Source organism: Gekko japonicus, unplaced genomic scaffold, assembly GCF_001447785.1.
Source record: "Gekko japonicus isolate JY-2015 unplaced genomic scaffold, Gekko_japonicus_V1.1 scaffold2103, whole genome shotgun sequence".
NCBI lineage: Eukaryota > Metazoa > Chordata > Lepidosauria > Squamata > Gekkonidae > Gekko > Gekko japonicus.
The window spans coordinates 251,491-271,570 of NW_015173735.1; the positions used below are offsets into that span (position 1 = coordinate 251,491).

The 20,080-nt window shown below is 45.6% G+C and overlaps 1 protein-coding gene across 1 annotated transcript in view; it reads right to left on the reverse strand.

Annotated features, from left to right (window-relative positions):
- HNMT (histamine N-methyltransferase) overlaps positions 1-20,080 on the reverse strand; it is a 58,871-nt gene that overhangs the window by 8,637 nt on the left and 30,154 nt on the right. Inside the window, exons 5-6 of the mRNA XM_015423428.1 lie at positions 6,946-7,076; positions 4,480-4,573 (exon numbers count right to left, since the gene is read on the reverse strand). Of these exons, the coding sequence (XP_015278914.1) occupies positions 4,480-4,573; positions 6,946-7,076 (225 nt within the window). The remainder of the gene's footprint in view (positions 1-4,479; positions 4,574-6,945; positions 7,077-20,080) is intronic.

Below are 20,080 nucleotides of genomic sequence, written 5' to 3' on the forward strand. Positions count from 1 at the left end.
AATTGCATTGAGCACCATCCACTGGGAACTTCCACCTGGACAAGCTCCACTGAAAAGAATAGTACAAGTTACAAAAGTGCAACAGGGGATGTTTTGATGGATTGTGAGCCTGGCCTTTATTTATTTCCTAAGGGGGAGGGTTATTTCAAAACATTGCTTCTTCTGTTTCCTTTCTGTTTTCTTTGGTGTAGTTGTTTTTATTTTTTTCAGCTCCCCCCCTTTTTAACTCTGTGCTTTCCTCAGTAGTCTCTCTTCCTTATTCAAACAGCTCACCTTTAATTTCTACTTTGCTCTTTTCTCCTTTATCGTTCATCTTGGAGCTGCAGGCCTGCAAGGGGAATTTCCTCCTGATCCACGCCAATGCTTCACAGGCCAGTGGGGGGGAAATGGAGGGGGTGCTGTCAGCATTGTACCAGTGCACAACATCACTTCTGGCACGAAACTATAAATGATGTAATCATGTCGGAGCAATGGTCTAGGATTGCCTCTAAACTCTATGGTTAAACTATAGCATTTGGGGTGAATCCTAGAATACCTCCCACAATGATGTCACTTCCAGTTTTGCACTGGAAGTGACATTGTGCATGGGAGCAACTCCAGTGCACCCCCATTGCTTCCAGGAACTTGCCAGCTGTGGCTGGCAACCCTAAGGCCTGCACCGTAACTCTCTTTTATCATTGTTATCCAGCTGAAACTTGTGACAATGGAGAGCTTGAAGCGGCATTTGAGGCCTAGATTTGAGGTCTTCTGGCACCAATGAACACTGCCATGAGCATGTTCACTGTCTAGTATTTAATCATGAGGCCTACTATTGACATGAACCTTCTCCCCTACTTGAGTAATCTCAGGCCTGGCCCAGACATTCAGAAGGATGGGGTGGAAGAATGCTGAGTGGCAGAATAGACAATACCACTACAGTCTGCAGATGAGCAATTATGTTTTTCAAAGTGCCCCTACATGAATCATTCCTTGTAAGTGGAAAACTAGCACAACATGCAAAGAGTCAGGTTAAAATCCTTCTCCTTGGTGTAGTTTTATTTTAATTGGATGGAATTTTTACAGGAGGAAGCATTAAAACTGTATGCTTTCCTAACTGCAGTTTGAAGTGGCAGTGCCCATTCTACACCTTCAAGATACTACTGCCTCATTGATAGTGTATACAGACTGGGCCTCAGTAAGATTAATTTGGAAAAGGGAGAGATTGTACAAAGGGCTTGCAATGGGGTTCCATGACATGGAGGCTTCTAGGTAGGACGTTAGTCCATCGTGGGAGAAACCAGTCTGAAAGGAGGGGGGAAGCTGAATTAAAAGGAATATTTTTTGAAGAATTTGAAATTTATTTTAAAATAACGTGTTTTAATCCCTGCTGAAGGAGTTTGCCCCTCACTTATTCTTTGTGATGTAAATTGTCCCTTTCTCTTCAAGACATCCAGGCAGGGAAGGGGGAGTTACGCATTTTAAAGTGCCATTGATTTCAATGGGAAAGATTTAAGCAGAGGCCTAATTCTCCCATTAAATTCAATGGGTCTTGAAAGTGTTTAACTTTGGCAGGTTTGTACTTTTCAGATTTACAATAAGCACTAACCCTGCTGTGTGTAATGTTCAGTTTCCTCTGCTCTCTTGGAACTGCATCCAAATGAATATATAAATATCACTTCCTCTCTGAGACTGATGGTTGCACAAGTTCCTTTTCCCAGTCTCAAGTAACCCATGTAAGATAGTATTATAACATTAAGCAAAAAGGGGCAGTCAGCAGAGAAAATGAGACTGCCAAATAGCACAACAGAGCATCACTGTAGCTATTAGCTTAATGCCATGTGTAGTCAGGTGTTACAATATCTGCAATTCTGAAAATGTGTAGCAGATTAATGAGTCCATTAATGGCAATTGGGCTCCATGCGTGAGTTACAATTTCAGATCCTGTTTGTAACATTTGTTGTGACATTTGTGTGTGTGGGTGTGTGCTTTAAGAGGAAGCTACAGAACTAATGAAACATATAGGGTTCCATTTTAGGAACTTTATAAAGCCATTTCATCACTTTGTGAATACTTTCAATGTTTATATAATTGATATAGCTAAATAGTTTGTTTTTTTATCAAATCCTATTCAAGAGACATCTGTGGAACCAGGGATGATCATCTCTTCCCTCACAGAAATGGTCTCTTCCACAGTTAATTACAGCTACAGAAAACTAACAACTGAGCTCTAATATTGAAGCATAACCGGATTATTATTATTATATAGAGGCATCATTGCACCATGCTACTCTTCAGTTGCTATGAATTGTGAGATCTGGTTTTCCAACACAAATGAGACGTGCCCATCTTTTTGGTGAAGTGGTTAAGTGCACGGACTCTAATCTGGGAGAACCGGGTTTGATTCCCCACTCCTCCACTTGCACCTGGCTGGATGATCTTGGGCAAGCCGTAGTTCTGATAAGAGCTGTTCTTGAAAAAGAGCAGTTTCTGTCAAGAGCTCTCTCAGCCCCACCTACCTCACAGAGTGTCTGTTGTGGGGAGGGGAAGGGAAAGGAGTTTGTAAGCCTCTCTGAGACACCATTTGGTAGTGAAGGGCGGGGTATAAATCCAATCTCTTCTTCTTTTTCTTCTTTTAGGGCCGTAGTTACCAAATGGTGGGTTTTAGACTTTATGAACACCTGCAAGCTGCCTGCTATAAAGGCAGCTCAAAGGTGAAAAAGGATTTTTACTTCTAGGTCAAGAATTCAACCTAAGATCATTGACAATTCCTTTGAAGGTGAGATCACCAAGGTAGCCTGTGAGACAGCAATGGACTCGGACCAAGGCTGTAGCTACAAGGGACACAAGTGGCAATAACCCCTGTGCCATAACCACCACCGCCCCCCTGAATTCCCAAATTTCTTTTTAAAAGGTAACTTATAAGTCCTTTTGAGGGGAAAATATAAGGGGAAATGTGCAAGAGATTTTTGTTTGTATTACCTGGGAAGATCAGGAGGGGGGAGAGAATCTGCAAGATAGGCTTCCCAAGTCCCCCCGGGGGGGCAGGGAAACCCCCACCCCAAAGGCCCGTTCCCTGCCGCCTGTGGATCGGGCCCCGGGGGGGAACCCCACCCCAGTGTGCGCGTCACCAGGAAGTGACGTTATGACGCCGGGCACACTGGGGGCGGGGCCGCGGTCATCCGAGGGAAAACTCTATTATCTGAGGCACTCTATTTGCAATATTTTAAGCATGTGCCATTGGTGGACCCAAAACTGCAGTTGGTATGCTAGTTAAAGAACTAAATACCTTTATGTGGTTGTTTACCTGCTGAAGTGAGTTTGGGTGCATGTTGTACACCAATAGAATTTTATATTGTGCCTAATAGTACTCCTATCCTTGGAAGGGATTTGTTTGCTATGTTAAAATTGATGGTGGTGAGTGGACGTATTGTGACTCCCTAATTAGATGTTGAATCATGACAGAGGGTAGTTTCAGCTGTGAGTGGGGATAATTCCATACAGGGATTTGGTTGTGCAAAAGGATTTATTCATAATGTAAAAGTGAGGTCTAATGTGGTCCCTGTGTGACAAAAGTTACAATGGTTGCCATTGGTGGTGAGAGATGTTGTGTTGGAGGAGCTTGAGGAATTGGGTAAGAAGTCTATTATTGAGGAGGTTGATTCATTGGAATGGGTTTCACCCTATAATTGTGGCAACTGATGCTTCTGAATATGGATTAGGCATAGGGATGGGCATGAACCGTATTTTTGCAGTTCGGTTCATGATTCATGGCTGAACCACAAACTGAACCATGAACGCATATGAAAAGGGAGCTTGGTTTGTGAACCGACCCAGTTTGTATCCGTTCATGAGCTGTTTAAAGTTTAAACCTAAAGTCTAATCCTAAAATGAAATTAAATATTGAATGAACTGGGTTTGGAATCAAATGATATTCACAACTAGGGAAGAAGTGAGTGTATTGCTTTTCTTGTAGACACACTTATCATTAATAACCAAAGTGGTGACTTGTGCAGCTCCCACATCAGGGGAATACACATCTCACCACTAAAGTGATGAGCCTGCTTGAGATCCCAATTATAGGTATGAACACAGAATGTGTGACTCATGGTCTTTATTTAGCCTCTTAAATTGCTCATGGTGCTACAGCCCTATGCACACTGACTTGGGAGTCAGTCCCATTAAACTCAGCTGGACTTGCGTCAAAGTAAACTCTCATAGGGATAGGATCAGTCTGTAAGAGTGGATTAACAGAAGATCTGAAAAATAATTACCTTGCTTTTCCCCCCAAATGTAATGTGTGTGTGTGCCATTGATTTGTAATCACTGCCCTTGATACACATATATTTGCATAATTACATGATACATGTTCAGTTGAAGATTGGAGGACCAAATGCTGCCCTGTGATGAATGCAGACACATTCTCAGAAAGCCACCAGTTCATACAAGCCCAGACTCAACCCTGAAACCAGTGGGTAGAGATTTTTACTCAAAAACACCTACCTGAGACAAGAATAATAAGGAGTTTGGCCCCAGGTTCCAAAAGAGTGTGAAAAAAATGAATAGTAGCAGAGATGTCTTTTACATAATACAGCATCTAGGAAGGAAATAATCATTTCAGTGTGCAGTTTTCCATTTAATAGTAGTTTTTTATGAGAGTGGGAACAGCCCAATACACAAACACACACACCCCAATAGTTTTACACACACCAGTGGCTCTTTCCTACTTGCCCAGATATTAGCATCTTGTCCTTGTGAGAACGTTGCCTACGGAACAGAGATGCATTCTCTTTTCTTTCTGAAATTTGGGAGAGGTGCACTGTGGAAGAATGTTATACCCAGAAATGTATATGCACTTTACCACTCTAAAGCAGGGCTTGTGCACATTTTTTCTTAAACAACGAGGAAAAAATAAAAAATCCGTAACATCTTTCAGATCATTTCAAGTCACTCACTATGGTAGATGCATTTCTGTATGCTGCTGCTTTTAAAAAATAATAATGCTCATTTGAATTGTGTGGGGTTTTTTATTGCCTTTTAAAATTTGTTGTAAGCAGCCTTAAGGATCTTTGATAAGTGTGGGATAAAAATGTTCTCAATAAATATCATTTTTTCATTGTACAGAGTTACTTCTGGAAGAGTCATGTTTCGCAGAGCTAGGTTTAGCAGCCCTGCATAAGGGATAAGCAGTTTCACCCCTTTTTCTGGTCCCGTGTTACTCCCCCCCAATCCTGTTGTTAGAGCCAGCTAATAATTGTATAAATTTGGTTTAAAAGTTGTGTTCCCTATTAGGTTCCAGCATAAAAAGCCCAGTGAGTTAAGGAAACATTTTGCTGAGAATCTGGAGAGTTTATTTAAAACCAGGTAATATCATTTTGTGTTATTTAGTGCATGTTCATGGGCATGTTTCTCAAGAAATTCGCATAATCGGCTGAAGCAACTGAGGGCTGCCAAGTCTCGGTTGGGAAATTTCTGGAGATTTGGGGGTGGAGCCTGGGGAGGATGGGATTTGGGAGGGGAGGGGTCTCAGTGGGATATAAGGCCATAGAGTTCACCACCCAAAGCAACCATTTTATCCACGGGGAGGTCGCTTGGGCAACACAACCTTTTTGTTGGGATTCTGAAGCAGAGTAACAAAGAGGCGCAGGCTTGTGCCTTTAGCTTTTATAAAAAACTTTCCTATAAAAGAGGGAAGGGAAACTTTTGGATATAAAAACAAGACAAACATTCTGTCGAACCTACATCCTAACTGGTTACTAGTTACTTCAAGATGGACACTTGTCTGATCTTAGAACAAAGGGATTAAGAAGAAACCTCAAATTCCCTCCACCAATACATTGATCAGCCAGTAGTTTTTCTACAACTCAATTTAACTGGAATGGGACATCTTCTTCCTTGGCGGGAGCTACATGCAACGAAGTTGATTCACTACATACACCTCAAATTCCCTCCACCAATACATTGACCAGCCAGTAGTCTTTCTATAACTCAACTTAACTGGAATGGGACATCCTCTTCCTTGGCGGGAGCTACATGCAACAAAGTTGATTCACTACATGCTAACAATTAGCATATATAAACAAACTGTTAACTCTTTCATGGCATCAGAGAGAGAACTTGTATATACTGCAACACTGAGTAAACAACTGACTTACAATAGCAATGTTGAAAATAGCCTGGAAGACTAACAGATTTACACCCTTCTAAACTCATTGACTTTAATGGATTTAGAAAGGTGTAACTGCTTAGAACTGTACTGTTAGACTACATTTAGATGTCGAACTACCCCACTGTTTATAAGTTGCAATTTGCTTAAACTTCAGTTCAGTGTGATGTCTGAATGCTGGTCACACCACTAACTCTGGTTAGTAAAATGGCCACAAACCAGGATTCTTAACCAGAGTTACATCCTGGCTTGTGAACCTGGATTTATGGTAGTGCTGGTTACCAGATGTCTGAATGCAGAAATCCTGGATTAATCTCAGCTCTTTCAGTAGCGCTTCCCCTCTGGCATGGAGTCTCATCTGCAGAGTGTAAAACCTTTGCTGTCCTGCTATAGTCATCTCTGCTTGGCAGAAGATGAGCCTGGATTTCCCAGGACACTCTGGTTAGTTTTGATCATCTGCTGTACTAATGGTGATTAGCTCATCCAGCCACTTCTTAAACTAACCATGCCTAATACTGATGTCTGAGCACCACTACCTGCCACTTCTTAAACTAACCATGCCTAATATTGATGTCTGAGCGCTACTTCCTTGGCATACATTTTTGAGGACTTGACACTGTTTATTCAGATTATGAAGTATTATTCTGCGTGCCTGGGTGTATGAAGACCATGGAGCACAAGGGGATTGCAAAAAATCTGTGACATTCCAGCAGTATGATTTTGTCGCATATAAAATTTAACATGTAAACCTCATTTAATTTCCCAGCCAGAACTCTGAGGTAAAACACTTCACAACGGATTACCTGAATCATATGGATGAAGCTCCACATCTTCATATTGCCACTCGCCTTCATTCGACTTTCGTATTCCAGTGATGTCTCCTTGTGCCAAGTAAACTTTATGTTCTCAAGGTTTGATGTCTTTGCTACACGTTCTGAAATACGAGGAGAGCTGCACAGTTTATCTCAATTGCAAATACAGAATACATTTCTATTTCACATTTTAAGGCAACTAAAAGTTATATATTTAAAAAACAAACAACACGTTTGTGTTATTGGTGGGAGACATGTGACAGTTTTGGAATCTGTTTCCAGTCCTGGCTTGACAGTTTCATACCCAGTTTTGCTTCTGTCCATGTTTTACTTCTAACCCTAACATGCCTCACAGGGTTATTGCAAGGCTCAAATGCAAGAAGAGAGAACCATGTATACCATTCTGAGGTCCTTGGAGGAAGGATAAGGTAAAATGCACCAAATAAATGAGGGAATAAAATAATATTCAGAAAAAAGTCCTATGTTTATGGTGACGGCTTAGACTTTTGAGGGAGGATTCTTTGAATTTAAAATGATTAGAGAGAGGGAAGGCTTACAACAAAGTGATAGGGGAAAAAATGTCTTAAAACTTTTGTAAAATGTGTCGTGTTGGTCTGAAGCAGCAGAAAAAAGACACCCTGTGAGGTAGGTGGGGCTGAGAGAACTCTTGACAGAAAGTGCTCTTTTTCAAGAACAGCTGTGCCAGAGTTATGGCTTGCCCAAGGTCATCCAGCCAGGTGCAAGTGGAGGAGTGGGGAATCAAACCCGGTTCTCCCAGATTAGAGACCACACACTTAACCACTACACCAAACTGGTGTGTAGAGGTGATTTGTCATTGCCTGCCTCTGCATAGCAACCCTGGTCTTCCTTGGTGATCCGCCATCCAAAACCTAACCAGGGCTGACTCTGTTTAGCTTCCAAACATTGACAAGCAACAGGCTAGTCTGGACTATAACATATCCTGCCTGTTCTTCTTACCAAACTCATGGTGGTATCTGGTTCCTGTATGCTGGTCTGCCATCTAAACACTGACCAGCCCCAGAACTGCTTAGCTTGAACAAGATTCCCATAGCACATGCCCTCTAGCAAACCCTGGGACTGTGAAGAACTTGAGGCACTACCTATAGTTTGAGGATTGTGCCCCATTTTATTGCTACACCTCTTCATTTAAAAGGCTTTGATTTCAGTGTGCCTTTGAGGTGTAGCAATGGGACAGAAAGGTGTAGCATCCCTATGCAAGCCTTTCCTCATTTCCAGGTGCAAGACAGGACTTGAAGCTTTGAGCTGAAAGCTGACATAAGGGAGACTGTAGCTGTCTTTTGCTCAGGAAGTCCTTGAGAAGTTGGCACTGGAGCGAAATAAAGAGCTGGAGGCCTGACGCACTGCTACTGTAATCCTATTTTCAGCAATGACTCCACAGTCTGGAGCGTAATTGCATCAGCCGCACGAAGGCTCCGCGTGCACAGAGCATGCAGAACGCCGTGCTTTGTTAAAGCCTCAGACTTACCCAGCAAACCAAAGTGTTACTTTTTTCAACTCTCTGATTATGATGCATCTCTACAGAGCAAAAAAGAAATGTTCCGCCCGTGCTTATCTTCCTTCCTTTGCATTCCCCTATCGGACACAGGCTACCACTCCTGAATGCTGCAGCTGTTCCTCGGCTCCCTTCCATTTATCAGTCTGTAGCCTCTATGGCCACAGTTCAAATCTAATTTTCCCCTTCCCCTTCCGTCTCCTTACCCTTGTATATTTTAAAAACTTAATAAAAATCTATTTTAAAAAATTGTTTTACAGATCCAAGGACCAAACTGGAATAGCAAGCTTATGGTTACCATTTGTTTGGGTTTAAATCGGGGGGGACATAGTGAAGGAAATAAATATATCTGGGATTTCATACTCAGATCGACTCTGTAATTGAGGCAGCAGTAAAATTGACTCTGTGGATCATATTTTGTTTGATTGTCCCAAATTTTCAGCTCTGAGAGATGAACTGGTCTCCCCTTTATTTAATCAGGACTTCCTTTCTCCAGAAGCAAAATCATCCTGGTTACTTAGAGAAGAAGACAAACAGAGTACTCTGCGTGTGGCAAAATCTCTAGCAGCTGTTGTCAAATCGCATGACACCTTTTGCAGTAGCAACCTTTACGTTCTTCCATGTTTTCCTGTGGAACTAAGTTTATTGTGGTATAAGTCTTTGCTGTTTATGACTCCAGTTGCAAAAACAGTCAAGACAATAGAATAAATATATCAGAGTTGGAGATTGATGGGCAGATGTACCCTTCTTATTGTGGAATGCTGAGAGTAATGTAATGAATAGTAGAATGCCATGTAATTTCGAATGGTAAATTGGAATGTATTTCTCTGGTCGTGGGACGGAGGAGATACACTGCACAGCCAATCCCCCCACTTCAAAGAGGATGCTGTAAGCTTGCCTCCATGCTTGAGAGGTTCCCCTCAGGGCCCAGCTGCACCGTGGAGTCCAGTATTTGTTCCAGCTCTCAAATGGGGGGGGCGACTTGCCCCAGGCTGGTAGTGTGGGTGCAGAGCACATTGGTGGTGTCCTGGAATGGCTTTAGGACACACACCATTTGGGAAAAGGACAGACAATTGTTGGAGCTGATGCTGAGCTCCTCTTCCCCATGAAGGATGGTCATGGAAGGGATGACATCCTGCACCATGCTCCTCTGCTCAATCAAATGAGCAGTCATGGCATACGTGGAGTTCCAGTGGGTGGACACATCCTGGATGGACCAGTATTCAAGTTCCTCCCTTTCCTCCTGCCTCTCTCACAGCAGATGCACAGCCTTGATATTGCGGGAGAAATGGCTGGCCGGGCACCGGCAGGTCTCCAGCAGAGCCCTCATCTCAAGGGTGATGGCATCCCTTTGCAGTGCTCCTGAGCCCCAGGGAATTCCTCACCACCAGGTTCAGTGTGTACACCAGACAGATGATATTCTTCAGGTGCAGAGCCAGTTTGGTGTAGTGGTTAAGTGCGCGGACTCTAATCTGGGAGAACCGGGTTTGATTCCCCACTCCTCCACTTGCACCTGCTGATGTGACCTTGGGTCAGTCACAAGCTCTGGCACAGCTGTCCTTGAAAAAGAGCAGTTTGTGTCAGAGTGCACTCAGCCCCACCCACCTCACAGGGTGTCTGTTGTGGGGAGGGGAAGGGAAAGGAGTTTGTAAGCCGCTCTGAGACACCTTTGGGTAGTGAAGGGCGGGGTATAAATCCAATCTCTTCTTCTTCTTCTTCTCTTGCCAATGCCTGCATGTTGGCCCCGGCATCCGTGACCATGTAGCCATGGGTAATGTTTCTGCTGCCGAACCACTCTCTCAGGCTACTCTGTATTGTTGCAGTGATGTTTACCACCATGTGGTCTTCATCCATCCCCTGTGCATGGAGAACCATCTTGTAGCCAGGTGGCAGGGCTGCCCCATCCTGGTGCATGTCCATGGCTCCCACTCCAGAGCTCCTCCGGTCACCACCAATGGTGCTGCTGGCTGCTCCAAAGATCTGCTGTCAGGTGGATGGTTTGGCCTCACGCTTTGGAAAGCTCGACCTTGACCAGCTCCACCGCAGACTGGTGCATGAAGGGCAACACTCACCATCTCATGGTCCACAAAGAGGGGATGGTGTACCAGGGAGCCAGGTGGCACAGCAGCCAGAGAAAGGCCACATCCTCCATAAGGGAGAATGATTGGCCATCCATGGCAATCGTATCACCGACAAGGCTGGCTTCCTGAGCCCTTCCCCTTCTCCTTTTTCCTGGCACTGGCAGTGTCTCCATTACCTTTTGGAGGGTGACTTGCTTGCCTTGTAGTCCCAACCACAGTACCTGGAGCCTTTCTTTGAGGGGGTCTCCTGTTCCCCCCTGCTTCTCCCTGCTGAATGGGAGTGGGCCTCTTCCACCTCCTACTAGTGGCCAACACTTTTTCCTCCAGCAGAGACAAACTAGGGTGCGCCCTTTGGAGGTGCCTCCAGAGAATGGTGGTGGACAGGTGTTGTATGTCCCTGCTCCTCCAGACATGGGCACAGCACATCCAGCACTGCAGCATACAGGGATCACTTCCCACAGTGTGGGTACATTTCCATGCAGTAGAGTGGAACTGCATTCCCACGGCCATGGTTGGAGCAGGTGGGACACACAGCTGCTTTCTGGCACTGGGCCAGGGAGTGCCAGAGGGAAGCATACTGGTGGCAGCAGGAGCAGTAGGCTGCTGGGATGTGGAACGGAAGGTTGCACATCACCACCACCCTTTAAGTCATTGCTGTCACTGTTCTCCCTTCCAAACAGTGTTTCGTACTGCTGCTTAGGCAGCATTGCCAGAAACACTTGAGCAACAGTTGAAAGCCTCGTGGACATGGATGAAGCAGGAAAAGTGGTCACTAATGTGGTCCAGAGACACTGCCTTACTCTAGGGTAGCCCCAACAGCAGGGACACACCACTTTCTACCCTAACCAGAGACCCACAAATTCAGGCCAAGGAGGGCACTCCTGGTTCTGAAACACAGAGCAGGCCAGAGCTCTGGGGAAAAGGCTCTCTGTTTTCAGGTGGCATAAGGCACTCCTCAGAGCAAACCTCCAGTCTTCTCCCCCACCCAGCAAAGGTAGGCATATGAAACAATGGCAGTTCCACCAGGTAAAGTATCTACATTTTTAAAGGCTATTCAAAGACCACCTGGCAAATACCCCTTCTGTCTCCAGAACTTCACCCAGACCATTTGTGTGTATCTATGTCTATGTGGAAATCCTTTGTCTCCCCAACTGTCCTTCCTACGTCTTCCCTCAGGATACTGAGATAAATCAATCATACATTCAAATGTTTAGTGATCCTTCCTGATGCTAAGCAGGGACCTATCTCCCACCTTTTGTGTAACCCTGGGAACCTTTTCAAAGTACCTTGACTGGGCCATTAGTGGTCCGAAAAGCCCATTCAACTAGCCACCCAGCACCTGGCTAAACCCATCAATGCTATTGTTATTCCAGACTCTTCCCCTCTGGAACCTCATTGGTCACACCTCGGTCTTGCTCCTCTTGATGCTGCACCCCCGGGACCCATGATTGGCCTAGGTAATCTTTTTCTTCACCTGAAACAAGACCCTCAAGACCTCCTATTGGTCAGCATTGTTTTCCAAGGTCTATATCCATCCATGCACATGGCCATCCAGGTGTGCACTCAGGAGGGTGCCTATACTTTGAGTACACCCCCAGAGTATCTTCCTTGGGCCTTCCCATAGTGCATTATGCTGGCCATTGACACTATTCTCTTCAAGGACCTCTGCACATCTGGACAGGTAGCATTACCCCATAAACAACCCCGTTATTCACTATCAATCACCTCTGCTTTCTTAGTTCTGTACTGCTTGCTCTTTTTGAATGCTTAGTGTGTCTGTCACTAGGGAAATAGTTTTAAATAAAAACTATTTAATTTACTCTTCAAATCTGGAGTCTTCCTACTGTCCCGGATCTTGGTAATGTGCAATCCCTGTACCCCTCTGACCTTCCCTGCCACATAGCTCATTTCCCCCCAACAACAAGGCAGGCCATTGGCAGTAACATTGACACCCCAGTGATGAAGGCCTGGGGGCATCCTCTGATGCGTGGGAGGCTGTGTTCATTGCCCATGACCACTTGGCACACAGGGAAATGAGGGCATCTTACCACAGGCACAAGTGTGGCCTCCTCCACCCCCTCTCATAACACTGAAGACCTGAGTCCAAGCACCCAACCACAGCCCAGAAGAGTTAATCAAGTGGGTGGGGGTCTTGGCAAGTTGGCAGAAAGGGAAACAGGCATGCAGGCAGAGAATCCCCCTAAGGAAGAAACAACCCAGTCATGGTGGCATTGGCATGGGGGACAGGGGCAGTACATCACCCAAGTCCCCCAGGTTGGAGCAATTTCCCAAAGCAGAGGGGGTGCAGGAAAGGAAAACAGGCAGGCAGGATGGCAGAGAGAGAAGCCCCTGAAAGAAGCAGCAGCCCAGTCACAGTGTGTGTGTGAGTATTTGGCTAGGGGGACAGCGGCAGTATGTCACCCAAATCCCCAAGGCTGAAGGAATTCTCCAAGGCAGAGGGGGTGCAGAAAGGGAAAACAGGTAGGAAGGAAGGCAGAGAGAGAATCCTCCTAAAGAAGCAGCAAGTGCAGTCACAGTGTGTGTGTGGGGAGGGGGTATTTGGCTAGGGGGACAGCAGCAGTATGTCACCCAATTCCCCAAGGCTGTAGCAATTCTCCAAGGCAGAGGGGGTGCAGGAACGGAAAAGTGGCAGGCAGGCAGGATGGCAGAGAAGCCCCTAAAGAAACAGCAGCCTATCCCCCGGGGGGGGGGGTTAAAATGGCATGGAGGACTAAGGCAGTAGATCACCCAAGTCCACAAGACTGCAGCAATTCCCCCAAGGCTTTAACACCCCACAGCCCAGAAGAGTTTATGATCAAGTGGGTGGAGGTCTAAGTTGGCAGAAACAGCAAGGCAGGCAGAAAAGCCCAAAACAAAAAGCAGCCACCCCCCAAAGTTCACAAGGAGCAATCCCTCCCTCAAGGCATGTGACTGCTCTGCAACCCAAAGGGCTGAATGAATGCTTTGGGGTCTGAAATAAAATGGAAGAATGGGAAGGGGGGGGGGGGACACCAAGTATGGTACTCTCTGGCAGCAGGCAGCAAAAAAATCCCCCTAACAAAAAGCAGTCCAAAACACCATGGAAGGAACTGAGCAGGGTGGGATGGCTGGCCATGCACTGCCCTACACTACAGCCATAGCCATCTACTGTTCAGGTGGTTCCCTGGCCCATGTGGGGTGGAGGGCTGGCCCTGCAGTCATCTGGTCAGTGGAGATAGGGTGGGCTGGGCTAGGGACACAGCCATGTGTTCCCTTCTGCCTGCTTCTGGGGGAGGAGGGAAGTGTTCATCCTGGGGAGGTCCACTGAAAGTTCGATGCCTCTAGCTTGCACAGGGTCTGTCCCATCCATTCTATGGTCCAGAACCCACTTGATGACATTTCCCCAAAAAGCACTTTCCTGGGGGCGCCTTCTTAGGAGGACTGTAACTTGGACTCGCCCCCAAGTCCAATCTGCACAAAATTTGAAGGGCATGTAGGGGGTCATGCCAGAGAGGTCTGCTGCGAGTTTGATGCTTCTAGCTCACACAGGGTCCATTCTATACACTCCTGAATCCACACCTGCCATTTCCCCAGAAAGCACTTTCCTGGGAGCACCTTCTTTGGGGGGGCTGTAACTTGAACTTCACCAAACTTGATAGACAAGTAGGGGAGAGTCAGCTGGAGATCCCTTGTGAGTTTTGAGTCTTTAGGGCCCCAGGGGGCATTCTTCTGCATCCCAAACGTACCAAACTGGTTCAATTCATCAGAGGACATTTCAGTTCGGTTCGGGTTTGGTTCGGGAGTCCACACAAACCCTGAACCACCTTTTTTTGGATCTTACCCATCCTTAGTCAGGGTGTATAGGTACAATGCAAAAATGTAATCAGCTTGATTTCACTACAGATGCTAATTTTCTGCCCCTAAACCTTTCTCCTCTGCTGTAAACAAGCATTTACATTTTGCATTGTACCTCTGCATTCTGACTCCTTTCTTTGCAACACCTTTCCCACCTTTAGGCTGGGATATACGGATCTCCATTCTTGCTTGTATTTGACAAAGGGAGTTCTGACTTTTGAAAGCTCATACCCTGAAAACTTAGTTGATTTCTAAGGTCCTACTGGACTCAAATCTGGCTCCTTTATGCTCTTAAATGTTTTACTCCATACTTCGGCTGAGTTTTCTAATTCTGTGTTAAAAGGTTGTTAATTTTGTTTGGTGTTTTCATCATTATTTATTTGTAAGCCACCTTGAGCAGGTTTGCTGGAGAGATGGCATAGAAACGTTCTAAATAAGCAAATTAAATAAACATGCTAATACTAATTAATAACAATAAAAGCTGCAACCAACTTATGGTGGTCCATCATGGTGTTTGGTATAGTGGTTAAGTGTGCAGACTCTAATCTGGGAGATCCGGGTTTGATTCCCCTCTCCTCCACTCGCAGCTGCTAGATGACCTTGGGCATGCCATAGTTCTGTCAGAGCTGTTCTTGAAAGAGCAGTTCTCGAAAGAGCTCTACCTCACTCGGTGTCTGGAGTGGGGAGGGGAAGGGAAAGGAGTTTGTAAGCTGCTCTGAGACTCCAAGTGAAGGGCGGGGTATAAATCCAATCTCCTCCTCCTCCTCCTCCTCCTCTTCTCCTTCTTCTTCTCCTTCTCCTTCTCAAGCCAAGAGATGAGTAGGAGAGAGAGAGAGAGAGAGGAGAGATTGGATTTATACCCCACCCTTCACTACCCAAAGGTGTCTCAGAGTGGCTTACAAACTCCTTTCCCTTCCCCTCCCCACAACAGACACCCTGTGAGGTAGGTGGGGCTGAGAGAACTCTTGACAGAAACTGCTCTTTTTCAAGAACAGCTGTGCCAGAGTTATGGCTTGCCCAAGGTCATCCAGCCAGGTGCAAGTGGAGGAGTGGGGAAGGTTCTCCCAGATTAGAGACCACACACTTAACCACTACACCAAACTGGTGTGTAGAGGTGATTTGTCATTGCCTGCCTCTGCATAGCAACCCTGGTCTTCCTTGGTGATCCGCCATCCAAATCCTAACCAGGGCTGACTCTGTTTAGCTTCCAAACATTGACAAGCAACAGGCTAGTCTGGGCTATAACATATCCTGCCTTACCAAACTCACGGTGGTATCTGGTTCCTATATGCTGGTCTGCCATCTAAACACTGACCAGCCCCAGAACTGCTTAGCTTGAACAAGATTCCCATAGCACACGCCCTTTAGCAAACCCTGGGACTGTGAAGAACTTGAGGCACTACCTATAGTTTGAGGATTGTGCTCCATTTTATTGCTACACCTCTTCATTAAAAAGGCTTTGATTTCAGTGTGCCTTTGAGGTGTAGCAATGGGACAGAAAGGTGTAGCATCCCTATGCAAGCCTTTCCTCATTTCCAGGTGCAAGACAGGACTTGAAGCTTTGAGCTGAAAGCTGACATAAGGGAGACTGTAGCTGTCTTTTGCTCAGGAAGTCCTTGAGAAGTTGGCACTGGAGCGAAATAAAGAGCTGGAGGCCTGACGCACTGCTACTGTAATCCTATTTTCAGCAATGCCTCCACAGTCTGGAGCGTAATTGCATCAGCCGCACGAAGGCTCCGCGTGCACAGAGCATGCAGAACGCCGTGCTTTGTTAAAGCCTCAGACTTACCCAGCAAACCAAAGTGTTACTTTGTTCAACTCTCTGATTGTGATGCATCTCTACAGAGCAAAAAAAGAAATGTTCCGCCCGTGCTTATCTTCCTTCCTTTGCATTCCCCTATCGGACACAGGCTACCACTTCTGAATGCTGCAGCTGTTCCTCGGCTCCCTTCCATTTATCAGTCTGTAGCCTCTATGGCCACAGTTCAAATCTAATTTGCTATTTTAAACTCAGACATCATTGAGCAATAATCCATATCACCATTGAAAATAATCTGGCTCAGTCTGCTTCTATTTAATCACTAGACAGTCTGTGAGGAGATGTCGGGAAGACAAGGAGCAGGAAAGAAAACTAATGCCTGTCAGTGTGACTTCTCTATGTCAACCATCAGAATTGGGGAAACTGGTTTTCATGCCAAAAGGGTTCTGAAAGCCCACATGACGCTATCTCTCACACGCATTCTGTTTTCTTAAATGAAAATCTGCCAGTGTCACTGTCTGCACAGACAATCATGATTACTAGCATGAATGCTAGTGCAAAATGGATGTGTGTGGCATAATATTATGATAATTGGTACTGGTATATGGCATATGTAGGTGTGTGGGGAGAGGGGATTACATATGTAAAAGTGATCTCTTCTTTTCAGGATGTCAAAGTAGTCCTCAGCCTGAGGGTGCACTTGAACTTAACTTTTCAAACAGCTGTGCAGTGCAATCCCAAGCGGAGTTACGCCTACCGGAGGGCCAAAATACATGATACATGTTACACGCATCCAGAGCTATTTTTGGGCAGGAACGCCCAGGAACGGAGTTCCGGCTAGCTCCTGAGTTGGCCACGCCCAGCAGGAACTAATTAGCATAATAGGCCACACCTAACAGCAGACACTCATTAGGATTGGCTACATTAGGGGTGTGTGGCCTAACATGCAAAGAAGTTCCTGCTACAAAAAAAGCCCAGGGTTTTGACAACAAACAAGGTAAACAGAATAAGAAGCAAAAGGTGGGTGTGGTTGGATGACTACACTTCTGGTAACATGTGGGTGTGGCCTAATATGCTAATGAGCTGTGTTGTCAGGGGTGTGACCTAATATGCTAATGTGTTTCTGTTGTTGGGTGTGGCCTATTATGCTAATGAGTTCCTGCTGGGTTTTTTCTACAAAAAAAGCCCTGCACGCATCGGCTCACTGGTTGGTGCTTGACCCAACCTGAAGTCACACATATGATTGGTGGAACTCACCTCAAAGTGTTCCATTGCTCTGTTCAGCTCAGAAGAAACACTATGAAGTGGGAGGAGGGAGCTTCAGGCTTTCCTCCTGAGCTGTTGTTCTCAGTAGAAATGGTCATGAGGGCCCTGTTTGCCCCTTGCTCAGGTTCCATGAAGAAGGGGTTAACAGTGCCCCATGGCCATTTCCACTAGCAAAATGCAGGAAGGCAGCCTGAAGGCTCCTCCTCCCATTTTGCACTGCTCCTTAACCAAAAAGAGCAAAAAATGATTTTTCTTAAGGGCTGATCTGTCTTTCTGCATGAGTTTTGTGTCCTCTGCATGAGGGTTTTTTTTGTCCTTCATGAGTTTTGTGTCCTTAACAGCAACAATGATAAAACCTCATGAAACTTTGACCTGTCAAGAACACCACACTCGGCACAACAGGGGCTGCTTTACTGTTCCAGTAGTGAGGGGGGTTAGGAGGGTTTCAGTTCAGTAGCAGCTGCAATCCTTTTGGATGGGCTACCTCAAGATAAATGCAGGAGGTCTCATCCCTGGGTATCTTTAGGAAAACAGGAAAGGCTGAGCCATTTAAAAGGGCCATTTTGAACTGGTATGCTATAGTGCTGACTGTTTCAATGTATTGTTGATGATGGTTCTACTGCTCATGGTATCATCTCTGTATCTGGAGACCACTGAGAGTTTATGACACAAAAGAGAGTTTATGACACAAAATATTTTAAATAAATTAATTTGGCTCAGTGCTAGATTTTACAAGGGTAAACAAGACAAGAATTTTTCCAGATACAAAACAGAGGAGAAAGGCATCCTCTAGATTTCTGCTCTGGGTTATGTTGTGTTAAGCACACTTTGCAATTCAGGTCATAAACAGAGACAGTTTCACACTCACCCAAGATTCTTATTAATGGGTAGTGCTAGTAAAAGGTAAAGGTTCCCTTGCTCAAAAGCCCGTCGAATCCGACTCTAGGGTTGCAGTGCTCATCTCCGTTTCAAAGCCGAAGAGCCAGTGCTGTCCGAAGACGTTTCCGTGGTCATGTGGCCGGCATGACTAAACACCAAGGCGCACGGAACTCTGTTACCTTCCCACCGAAGTGGTACCTATTTATCTACTTGCAATTTCTTGCTTTCGAACTGCTAGGTTGGCAGGAGCTGGAACTAGAGATGGGAGCTCACTCCGTCATGCGGCAACCTGGGTCTCGAACTCCTGAACTACTGACCTTCCACAGCCTGCAGTTCAGCGTCTTAACCACTTGAGCCACCGCAGCTAGTACAGGCTGCCAAAGAACACGGTGGCTAGACACCATAAAAGTTGACACCAGCCTGAGCATGGAATAACTCAAAGAAACAGTACAAGATCAGAAAACGGGGAGAGAGCAGGCCCTTAGAATCACCAAGAGTCAAAACATGACTGAATGGCTAACAACAACAACAACGAGTACAGGCAGGCCTGAAGTTGAGGCCTGGCTGATTCGTTAGCACTTTTTCTTTAGCTATCAAGTTTGCTTATGGACCTTCTCTTACTCATTTGCTTGCATGCTGTTGTTGTTATAATTATATGCCACCTCTCACTGCCAAGCAGTCTCAAGACACCTAACAACAGCTAAAATATTAACAGATATCAATTAAAAACATAATACAAATAAAACTAAAAGGCAGCCCACAAAAACAGATCAAACAAATCAAAAGCTAAATGGAAGACCTCCGCTTTGCAGGCCCTGCGAAACTTAGATAAGTCTTGCATAGACTGCATACTGTCTGACAGCTGGTTCCACTGGGATGGGGCCACCACCTCATCCTGGTGGATACCAGGCAAACATCCCGGGGGCCAGGCACCACAAGCAGGTTGTGGGTTGAAGAACACAAATTGGGGGGGTTCACCAAGTATGAAGGTCCCAGGCCTTTTAGGGCTTTAAAGGTAACCACCAGCACCTTGAATTTGATCTGGAACTCAATTGGCAGCCAGTGCAGTTCTTTCAAGACAGGATAGATATGATCTCACCAAGGAGAACCTGTCAGCAATCTTGTCGCTGCATTCTGGACTGCCTGTAATTTCCGGAGCACCTTCAGGGGCAGCCGTACATAAAGTGCATTCAAGTAGTCTAGGTGGGAGATGGCCGTGGAATTAATCACCATGACTAAGTCAGAATGGGACAGATATGAAGACAATAGGCGGACTTGGGACAAATAGAAAAATGCTATATTTGTCATTGCTGACACCTGCTTATCCAGGGACAAGGAGGAGTCAAGCCAGACCCCCACTCTTAACAGAGTCCACTGATGAAAGTTGGACCCCATCAAGAGTTGCAAGTTGAAGGCCCCCCCCCGCCCTTGGCAGTCCAGTCCTCCCTACCCAGATGATCTCTGTATTGTATGGATTTAACTTCAACTAGCTCTGCTTCAGCCAATGAACCACAGCCTCAAAGCAATGGGCCAGATCTGCCAGTGCAGAGTCCAGCTGCTTATCCAGCCAGACCAATTCATCTTTTGATTCAGATGTGCCACATTATATCCCCTACTGACTGACAGGAGAGGAGAGGAGAGGTGAAGGCACTCAATTGGAAAACAAATAAGATGGAGTTTGAGGAGCGGGTGCAGCAACGAAATCCCCCAGACAATATTTCTGACTTACTCTCACAGCCAGAATGACACAATATCACATCTAAAAAAGAAAAT